The sequence below is a fragment of the Myotis nattereri genome (assembly GCF_964212035.1).
Source record: "Myotis nattereri genome assembly, chromosome: 2".
Taxonomy (NCBI): domain Eukaryota; kingdom Metazoa; phylum Chordata; class Mammalia; order Chiroptera; family Vespertilionidae; genus Myotis; species Myotis nattereri.
The window spans coordinates 170124280-170135664 of record NC_138076.1 but is presented as its reverse complement, the minus strand read 5'-3'; the positions used below and the strand labels follow the sequence as shown (position 1 = coordinate 170135664).

At 48.0% G+C, this 11385-nt stretch overlaps 1 protein-coding gene across 1 annotated transcript in view; it reads left to right on the top strand.

Moving 5' to 3' along the window:
• Positions 1-5067: 5067 nt before the first annotated feature.
• The window catches only part of ANO6 (anoctamin 6), a 189089-nt gene continuing 182771 nt past the window's right edge, over positions 5068-11385 (top strand). The window contains exon 1 of the mRNA XM_081082698.1: positions 5068-5741. Within this exon, the coding sequence (XP_080938824.1) occupies positions 5675-5741 (67 nt within the window). The 5' untranslated portion in view covers positions 5068-5674. The remainder of the gene's footprint in view (positions 5742-11385) is intronic.

Sequence of the window (11385 nt, the reverse complement as noted above, 5' to 3'; positions counted from 1 at the left end):
CATTGTGTAGATGTACCACAGTTTTCTAATCCACTCATCTGCTGATGGGCACTTAGGCTGTTTCCAAATCTTAGGTATGGTGAATTGTGCTGCTATGAACATAGGAGTGCATATATCCTTTCTGATTGGTGTTTCTGGCTTCTTGGGATATATTCCTAGAAGTGGGATCACTGGGTCAAATGGGAGTTCCATTTTTAATTTTTTGAGGAAACTCCATACTGTTCTCCACAGTGGCTGCACCAGTCTGCATTCCCGCCAGCAGTGCAGAAGGGTTCCTTTTTCTCCACATCCTCTCCAACACTTGTTGTTTGTTGATTTGTTGATTATAGCTATTCTGACAGGTGTGAGGTGGTACCTCATTATCATTTTGATTTACATCTCTCGTATAGTGACTTTGAGCATGGTTTTTATACCATTTAAAAAAATAGCTTTCGATTTTCAATCTGGTCTACCCTCAGCTAGGTGCACCGTACCCACCCCACATATCCTGTCCCTGCCACTGACTCCCCACATGGCCAGGGGCTCTGATGCCCTTTCATATTCAAATAGAGGTGTCGATGAAAACAAACCAGAGGTGTGTGATACAGTGACATTTTAGCAGAGATCAGAAAGGCTTTCCCTGACCAGTTGATATACAGTCCCCTCCACCCCCACCAACCATTATTCTCGATTGCTCTTGCCCTGCTTCATCCTTCTCACTAGTTAGTATACATCATTTCCTGACATGTGCTTATTTATTTGTCTCTTTCCACTATAATGGAAAGTCAGAAGGGCAGGGATGTTTTCTATCTTTGTTTTTTGTATTTCCTATTGAGTCCCCAACACCAGAAAAGTAGCCAGCATATAGTTTGTTTTCAGTAACTAAGAATCAAGAATGACGGCCGTGTTCAAGAATAAAATTCAACCAAGTAAGTTTGAAGATACTGGCTTTAATAAAAAAAATTAATGGATCAGGGAACATATCATTTAACAACTAGAAGGGTGCTCCAAAGAGTTGTACAAAATGGAAGATGTTTCCATGCAGAAAGAAAGAGGGATTTGAAGTTAAAAGAGCGGGTTACTTTCCCTTAGGAGAAGGCAGGGGGTCTTGTTGGGCAGACTACTTCACTAGCGTTGATCAGGAAATTCCAGACTAACTGGTTTAAAGTTTCACTCCTGGAAGAGACTGAGTCTGCAATTAGGTTAGTTAGTAAGTTTTCGTTTGGTGGTATGGCTTACCAACATCTGCTATTCATGTTCTTGTATAAGCCCCTCCCACAGTGAGTAGATTTGACTGACCCGTGGAAACAATGGCAGAAATGACAACATGTGACTCCTGAGCCTAGGTCATAACAGATGCTGTGGCATCCACCTCGCCTTCACCCTTGGATTGCTTCTGGTGTCACGAGGACACTCAGCAGCCTATGGACGGGCCTGTGTGAGAAGGAACAGTGCTCCTGCTGACAAGCAGCACCACTTGGGAGTGAACTGTTTTGAGAGTGAATTATCTTAGAAGCAGATCTCAAACCTTTCAAGCTTTCAGGCCAGAACCCCATGACTATGCTGCTCCCAAATTCCTGACCCACAGAAACTGTGTGATATAATACAAGTTTGTTTGGGGGTAACCTATTATGTCACAGTTGCCATGACCTCTGCTGGTTCTCCGCTGCACTTCTGCATTTGCTTTTCCTTCAGCCTAAGCCTCCATTCCTTCAGAGAGGTGCATGTCTTCTCTCGCTTCCATCAGGTCTCAGCTAAAATGCCATGCTATGCAGTTATACAGCAATGCAACAATGGATAACAAATACAGGATGTGCTTGAGATATCCAGGAGGTAGATGCAACTGGATGTAGCAACTGATTGGATATGAGGGTATAAGAGACAGGAAGGAGTCAAAATGATTCTCAATTTATTGGTTTGTGTAATGAGTTTTCTGGATTTAGGGAAACAGGTTTGGGAAGAGATTATAAATACAGTTTTGGCCCTGCTGAATTTGAAAAGTCTAACAAATACCCAAGTGGAGTTGTCCAACATGCAGGTAGATATACCATTTGTAACACAGAAGACAGATCTAGACTAGAAAGTAAGATCTTAGAATCAGGGCCAGCTGTACAATTTCCAGGGCCCAGTGCAAAATGAAAACGCAGGGTCCCTTGTTCAAAGATTGCATGACATCCATCAGCTGCCAGGGCCCCCTCCCACCAATCTGTAGCACTGACAGACCATGCTCTGGCTGAGGGTAGGGAAGTTGAGCCAGGTATCTCCTCTTCTCATGGACTCTATGCTCCAAATTACAGTGGAAGAGCAACATCCAAGAGATTGGCACTTCCCTGCCAGGATGCACAGGAATGGGGGATGGGTAAGAGACTCATCTCCACTGAGTCACTTCTGGGTACCCCGTCACACTGCCAGTCTAGGGCAGGGACAGGTGCCACCATGCCCCAGCCTAAGATACCATGGGTACATACACATGAACTTGACCTTCCCTGTGCCCTTGCCCAGGTCCCCCCAGGCCCTGGTGATCCTGGTCCTGAGTGGGGCAACGGGGAGGATGGGTAGGGCTGAGGTGCCAGGGAATAGGGGAGCTGGCGCTGAGAACCCACCCCAAGGAGGCAGGACTGCATGTAAACTCTCACAAGTTCTACTGTCTCTTTGAACTTCACTTACAAAATAGAATTCAAAGGTGACATTATTAAGAATTTCAAGCCAGCAACCACAGAGTATTAAGACCCCAAGCATTAAGCCTTTTTTCGTGCAGGACCCTGTGTGAATGCGATGTTTGAATGCCTATGAACCTGGCCTTGCTTGGGATAGTCAAGTTCTAAGACTGAATGAGTTTAAAAGGGGCCCAAGGACTGAAACCAGAGAAACACCAAGATTTAAGGGATGGGCAGAGAAAGCACATCCTGTGGCCAAATGAGGGAGACCAATGATAGAGGAAATACTTGGCCTATGATCTCTGACTTGGAAAAGCTTTGCAAATCCAATAACCTGGCTACATATTAAGAACATTTTATTTCACAAACTATTCATGATATAACTGATATTTTTTAGGATCATAGGTGTGGTTCTTACAAAGGCCTATTACCTTGATTATTTTTGAAGCATATATTACTTGGTTAAAAAAATGCATGAGAGAAATTGCAAGAAAAAAAATGGGTTAAATGAAATAATGGAGTTTACTAATAATAGACTCACAGCTAATCTAAGTAAATAATTCACTTCCCTTCCAGCCACCTTTTTACATAAGGCCAGCAGAGTCTGTCTGCAACGTTTATCAAGCAAGAAAAAATGTAAACTCTAAAATCTGTGAAGAATTTTAGATGACTCACTGAAACCTGTTGCAAAGTCGACCACAGGAGTTTTCTAACTACTAATTAACTTTGAGCGAAGTCTTAGGCCATAAACACCAGACCATTTGGTGAGAAAACTCTGGCTGGAAGTTGTTGAGCATTTGGGAGTTTGGAATTGGTAGGGAGGGTGTGTGTGTGTGTGTGTGTCGGGGAGGGGGGGGGGTTGTTTGTGCATGTGTTGTGTCGGATTTAGAAATGTCTTTGGAAGTGGTTTGTAACATGGCTAAGAACAGAGATTCTTAGCCATTCTTAGCCAAACAAGCTGCTTGGGTTTGAATCCCAGCCTTGCCACTTACTCTCTGTGTGATTTTGGACAAGTTACTCCATTTCCCTGAGTGTGGTAATGACTCCTAGGGTTGGTATGAGAATTAAATCACTGAATGTAAAACATTTAGACCTGTGCCTCGCACATAAAAAGCACTGTATATGCACTTGTTAAATGAAAATAGTGAAAACAGACCACGTAACTAAAATAGCTCTGGGATTTCTATTACAGTAGGTCCCACCAGTGCTGGGAAAAGAGAGTTCACTAAAATAAAACATTTTTTGCCCTGACCAGTGTGGTCAGTTGGTTGGGTGTTGTCCTGTACACCAAAAGGTTGCTGGTTTGATTCAGGTCAGAGCACAGGCTGGGGTTGTCACTGGATCCTCAGTAGGGGGCTGTGCAGGAGGCAGCTGATCAATGTTTCTCTCTCACTCTCCTTCCTTTCTCTAATACACGCGTGTACACGTACACACACACACACACACACACACCAGTTTTTTCTTCTCATTTTTGTGTGTATTCTTCCATTTTTCCCTCCCCCCACCCACCTTCAAAATACTATATTGTTTTCTCTTTATATTGAAAGGAAATTTCTTTATTCAGAAAGTTTCCCTAAGAAGTAAGTATAGTGTTTCCTGGATATTTTCCTAAAAGCAATTTCCTCATGTCTTAAAATGCATATTCATGGCTGTTTTCCCAGTTATGATTCATCTCAATGTCTTATTTCTTTCACATAAAAACATCAAAAATATGTGTATGGGAAAATAAAATGCACAGAAGCTTTAGTGTTCTCGTGATTATCATAATAATTCTGGTACTTCAGTGGGAAAAAATATAAAAAGTTTCAATGAGAAGTGTTAGACAATGACTATAACAAGAATTTCAAATAGAACTCTCCAGCTCTTCTGAGAAGTCAAAACTGACCCACCTAAATTCACCAGCCTTCTTGAAAGAAAGATCCCCAGAAACATGATCCCAGGAGCCTGCAGTTCAAACTGCGCCCTGTGTGTTCAAAATAGAATCCCTTTGGACTTGTCCTATTGTTCCCTTTGGTCTCCAGGAATGCATTCTTTTACTCTGTGCCTCAATCTTATTTCAGCACCTTATTTCCTCGGGTTATTATCGCTTTTCACACGACCTCGGAGTGTACCTGGTGGAGGTCTTGGTTTCCTCTGCCTTTCTGCCACGTAGGACTAAGCTTTACCAGGTCCTAATGGGAGAGAGAACACTCAGTGATCATCTTCTGACCACGCCCTGTGCGTGCTCAGCGGGCGGGGCTAGGGGGCGCTTCTCTCCCTTCCTAACCTCACTTTGGGCGGAAACCCTTTTGTGAATATGCTTCTTTAAATCTCGCTCTTTTTTTTTTTTCTTCTCGTGTTGCGTATCATCTACCATCTACGAGCTTTGCCTTTTCCTCTGTCATCTCCCTCCCCACTTTCCCTACAGAAGATTCGTTTCCCCTTTAGAGCCAGAGACACGGATCCTTGAAGATCCTCCCTGGCTCCACGTCGCCTTTAAGCACCATTCAAACGGGCTCGCCTTCAAGGTTCCTCCCGCGAGCTGCGGCGGCGTTTTCCCCTCTGCGGTAACAGTGATCAAAGAAAGCAAGCCCCGCGCCTGTATGTACCTATGACCTTAGAACAGAAAGCTGCCGCGCCCGGGGGCAGCGTTGCAGAGCCGTGCACTCCCCCCCGCGCGTGCTCCCGCCTCGCCCTTCCACCAGGTCACTAGCGTGCAGAAGGCGAGCGCCGACTACACCCTCTGCCTCCGGACTCTCCCTCTGCCTCCCGACTTCCTCCCGGGCGCCTAATAAGCGGGGGAAGGCGATCATTCCGCAGCAGCCTCGCCGCGCACTGGGCATGCTCAGTGGCGAGGGGTAGCCTTGGGCGCTGGGTTCGGGTCGGCGGCCGGATCGGCTTCCCGGAGCGCGGGCTGGGCAGGGCGCAGCGTCCCCGGAGCCGGGAGCCAGACCCGCCCCGCGGTCCCCACTCGGGCTCCCGGCCCGCTACAGCTGCGTTGTTCCGGGACCCGGGAGCCCCAACTTCGCGCCAAGTTCGGAGCCGCCTTCGGGGGCGCAATGATGACCAGGGACGTTCTGTTAGACCTGGAGCTGGATGAGGACGACGACGAGGATGGAGATATCGGTGAGCAAGGGGTTCCCATGGGGCGCCGGCGCGGGGCCCCGCGTCCCCGCCCGAAAGCCCGAGCCCACGCGGAGGAAGTTGGGGACCGCGCGTGGGCGCTGCGCCCGCCGCGGGGAGGTCTGCGGGGACCCTCGACCGCTCCGAGGAGCGCGGGCGGGCGGGCGCCCGGGGCCGGGAGTAGGAAGCCCGAGCCGGCGTCCCGGGGGCCGCAATGCGGACGCCTCGGGCCGCCGACCGGGGTCGCCTGCGGGCTGCGCTGGCGGAGGCCGACGTCCTCGGGAAGGCCAGGGAGGCGCGGGGCAAGCAGGGGCCCCGAGAACAGACGCTGGACGGGAAGGGACGCAGCCCTGGAACAGTCACGCGAGGCAGGGGGACGCCGCTGCTTGCGGAAGTCTTGACTCAGAAACAACAACTTTTGGGTCATTTCCTCCGCCTTGAACCAGCGCTGGTGTTCTCCAAAGCCGGCGCTGGCGGCGAGCCTGTCGGTGGGGTAGGTGGAGTGGGTTCGGGCTGGCAGGACTGGGATGTGACCGCCTGAATCCTCTTTGGGTTAAGGCGAATGCAGGGCTCTGGGGGGCAGGATTGGGGCCGGTGGAGCGGCCGGGGAACTGATTTGTGGCCGCGGACCCGCAGCCTCCTTTCATCAGCAGAGCCCGCGAGGTGGTAATCAGAGGTGGAAGCCCTTAGGTAGGTGGACCGCAGGAATTTCCTACGAGTCCAGAAGGCCTCTGGAGCCTGGGGGGCGGGGCAAGCCCGTTCCTAATTAGAGTTAAAAATGCACAAAGTTATAAAAGGGGTGGAGGGAGAGCTGTTTATAAGCTAACAAAAGGGTAGGAGAAAGCGGGGAAGGGATGGAGCAATTGGAAGGGGTAGGGAGAAAATCAGGTCTCTGAAGAGAACACTCAGAATGATGGAGACTGTGGGTCCCTCCCGAAGACTGGCAATTAAATTACCTTGCTGGTCGGCGCCACAGGCTCCGCCTCGGTTTCCTGGATGCAGATCACTCTAAACATAACAGTTTCTGTTCATGTCTTACAGTCCTCGTCTTCTCTAATAACTTTAGAAAGTAACTTAATCTTAGGAGTTAGATGTGGTTTTTCTTCCTTTCACAGCCTAGGCACCGCTAATGTATTTAATTATTTTTTTATTTCTATTGCGATATCGTTGACATGTGACAATGTATAAGTTTAAAATGTACAGTGTGTTGGTTTGATTCTCATATATTGCAAAACGATTACTACCCAAGCCTTACTTAGCTAACACCTCCATCACGTAACATAATTACCATTTCTCCTTTTTTTTTTTTTTTGCCGAGAACATTTAAAATCTCTTTTAGCATCTTTAAAGTGTATGACACAGTGTTATGAACTATAATCACTATGCTGTGCATTAGATCCCCAGAACGTACTCATAACTATAAGTTTGAACAACATCTCCACCCCCCATTCTGTTTCTATGAGTTTAGCTCTTTTAGATTTCAATATAAGTGCAGTATTTGTATTTCTATGTGTTATTTATTTCACTTAGCGAAATGCCTTCAGGTTCCATCCATGGTGTCACAAATGGCAAGATTTCCTTCTCTCTCATGGCTGAATACTGTTACTTTATATATCACACACACCATATCTCCATTCATCTGTAGCCAGACAGTTAAGTTGTTTTTATGAATCATCCTATCTAATAAAAGAGAAACATGGAAATTAGCATACGTCTGCTACCCTTCCCATTGGCTAATCAGGGTGATATGCAAATTAACTGCCAGCCAAGATGGCGGCAGGCAGCCAGGCAGCTTGAAACTAACATGAGGCTTGCTTGCTTCAGTGACGGAGGACTCCAACGTCCCCGCCTGCCTTGCCGGCCTCTGAGCTTACAGTTTGAAACATAGTTACAAATATAGAAGCTAAACAAAACCCCAGAAACCTGCTTTCAGCGAGCCGGGATCTCAGAGCTGGAGTTGATACAGTGTTTCGAATATAGAACACAAACCAACCAGATACCTGCTTTCAGCAGTAGAGGCCTCAGAGCTGGAGTCAGAGCTAAAGCTGGCCCAGAATTAAAAAGAAAAAAAGGAGCAGTTGGGAGCTTCAGTCACCCGCCAGCCTGAAAACAGCCCTCAGCCCCTCACCCAGGCTGGCCAGGCACCCCAGTGGGGACCCCCACCCTGAAGGGTGTGTGACCAGCTGCAAACAGCCATCATCCCCTCATTCAGGCTGGCCAGGCACCCCAGTGGGGACCCCCACTCTGATCCAGGACATCCTTCAGGGCAAACCAGCCGGCCCTCACCCATGCACCAGGCCTCTATCCTATATAGTAAAAGGGTAATATGCCTTCCAGCACCAGGATCAGCGGAGCTGCGAGGCCTCCTGGCATCGGGATCAGCGTGACAGGGGGCAGCACCCAAACCCCCTGATCAGCCCTGCTCTTGCCTGATAGGGGGGAGCTCCCCAACCCCCTGATCACCCTGTGGCTCTGTGTGTGACAGGGTGTGGCGCCCCAACCCCCTGATCGGCCCTGCTCTGTGTGTGACAGGGTGCCGCGCCCTAATCCCCCCCCCCCCCCACGGGCCCTGCTCTGTGTGTGACGGGGCGGTGCCCCAGCCCTGTGATTGGCCCTGCTCTGTGCCTGATAGGGGGGAGCTCCCCAACCTCCTGATCGCCCTGCGGCTCTGTGTGTTACAGGGGGCGGGGACACAACCTCCCTATCCGCCCTGCTCTGTTTGTGACAGGGGAAGGCGCCCCAACCCCCTGATCAGCCCTGCTGTGTGCCTGATAGGGGGGAGCTCCCCAACCCCCTGATCGGCCCTGCTCTGTGTGTGTGACAGGGTGCGGCGCCCCAAGCCCCCCCACCCCCCCACGGGCCCTGCTCTGTGTGTGACGGGGTAGAGCCATAACCTCCCCATCGGCCCTGCCCTGAGTGTGACAGTGGCGGCACCCCAACCCCCTGATTGGCCCTGCTCTGTGGGTGATAGAGGGCGGTGCCTCAACTCCCTGATCCGCCATGCTCTGTGTGTGACGGGGGCGGTGCCCCAACTCCCCTATCGGCCCTACTCTTTGAGTGACATTGGGGAGCTCTCCAACCCCCTGATTGACCCTGCTCTGTGCGTGACAGGGTACGGAGCTCCAACCCCCCTGATGGGCCCTGCTCTGTGAGGGACAGGGGGCAGCGCCCCAACCCCTGATTGGCCCTGCTCTGTGCGTGACAGGGGGTGGCACCGCAACCTCCCTATCAACCCTGCCTTGAGTGTGACAAGGGGCGGTGCCCCAACCCCCCAATCGGCCCTACCCTGAACGTGACTGAGGGTGGCATCGCAACCTCCCAATCCGCCCTGCTCTGTGCATGATGGGGCGGCGCCCCAACTCCCCAATCAGCCCTGCTCTGAGCCCAACCAGGGGCTGCACTTAGGGATTGGGCCTGCCCTCTGCCACCCGGGAGCAGGCCTAAGCCAGCAGGTCGTTATCTCCCAAGGGGTCCCAGACTGCAAGAGGGCACAGGCCGGGCTGAGGGATCCCCCCTTCCCCCCCGAGTGCACAAATTTTTGTGCACCGGGCCTCTAGTCTATTATAATCACTGCTCATTTAAAAATTCATAGAAAGTGATAACTTGTTGATTAGAGACAAAGTGAATAGAGGGGATTTTACTCCATGGTTCAGCTTTACTTGTCATTCAGTTGAGAACAATTTATTAGGTATCCATCCTTATAGAGGGAGCAAGTAGTGTTTTCCTTTTGTATAGGAGAGAAAACTGAAGCTCACAGGTTGATCCGCCTGCTTCTCCCACAAGTAGTTCAAGTTCAAACCCAGGTTTTCTGATTTGCAAGACCTGCGTAGATTAATGCACTTTCCCTCTGGTGACTCCAGCTGTTAGATATAATGCTATTGGCAGGCTTTAGTAGTAAATGATGATTCATAAAAATATTCATAGGAGCAAACTTTAGAAAGTTATAAAATTAGCAGTCTGTTGCATTGGAAAATACTCTTGTTTATTATGGTGAAGTGTAACTGTTTATATTGAGTATGGTGAATAAATAATGGTAAAAACCCAAATGGAAATGAAAATAAAAAGGACACTCTGAGCTTTGTTTGTCCTTCTGTGCCATTGGTACATCTCAGTTTAGAAAGAAAGCTAACTTGGTTTAGTCCGTGCTTGCATGATGAAGCATCATAAAATTCATCTTTTTATTTATAACTAGAGGCCTGATGCACAGAATTCGTGCAAGAGTAGGCCTTCCTCCTCCCAGTTTCTGGCACTGGCTTCCCTCTGGCACCTAGGACGTGGGCTTCCCTCGCAGTCCTGGCTTCATCCGGAAGGTCGTCCAGAAGGACACCTGGTTTAATTAGCATATTATGCTTTTATTATAGATTACAGGTGTAATCTATGCTAGTTCTATCAAGTCAAACAGGGTAGATAAATTTAAGAAAAATTAAGTATCTTTGCCTCTGCTTCATCCTTCCCTCTATAGCAGTGGTTCTCAACGTTGGCTGCACATTAGAATCACCTGGGAATCTTTTAAAAATCTGATTTCTGGGCCTCATCCTCCTGAAATTCTGTTTGTTTGTTATGGGGTGAGGCCACAGCATTAGTAACAGAATTTCTGGAGGATGAGGCCCAGAAATCAGGATTTTAAAAAGATTCCCAGGTGATTCTAATGTGCAGCCAAGGTTAAGAACCACTGCTCTATAGGCTACTGATATGAATACTTAAGTGTGTGTAGGGGTCAATTCAACATAATTTATGTCAGGCACCAAATATCACTTAAATATGTCTCAGCAATTTTTGGTTATTACATACATTTAAAGTGGGTTGCAGTGGTTTTATATCAAGAAAAAATGTTTGCCATACCAGTGGAAAGTTGATGTCATTGTAACATAAGCCTTTCAAAAGGTTATCAGAAGTAGGCTGATAGTGTACAGCCTTTTATGAAATAACTGTAATTTCCAACTGTGGGAGAGGAGACTCTGGTGAAATGAAGATTATAAATTTAACCTCTGCCTCTAGTTTTGTAATGCAGGGCTGTGTTAAAGCTGTTGGCTAACGTATTTTCCCTAGTACTTGATTGTCACTACTAATAGCTGTATAATAATTTAAAGCTACTCAGGTCCTGAAAATTTCTATGAAATCTCTCTATCGTGTTAACGTTATTATTCAGAACAGAAGAGTTATTTTGGTATAACTTCCTAGAGAAAACATCTACCATCAGCTAATTTAGGAGAGGCAAAAAAGAAAAACAAACTTTGAAACTACATGTAGTCCCTGGTTACATGGTAGAGATATTTTACATACATATATATGCCTTCTACTAGACTGGGATTTGAGGGCCTTTCTTTTTTTTTTTTTTAGTGAGTTCCTGCTTAGTTTTGAAAAATGTTCAGTATTTTAAGCAAAAAGATTTCTTCCTTGTTTGGCATGAACCAATCTAGAGAGTCAAAGATGGTACATCTTACCATGGGTATCTTTCCCATATTTGCTTAACTCGTGGCCACCAGACATTATTCCCAAAGATTTGCAAATGAGGCAGCCTGTTGGCATGAGAGCACTTTTACAGAAGGCCGCTTATTTCCCCATGAGCTTCAGCAACCAACCACAGATGCTAATCCAGGATGTCGTGGTGGGAAATACGTGGCCTGCAGCCCTGTTGCACTGGTGC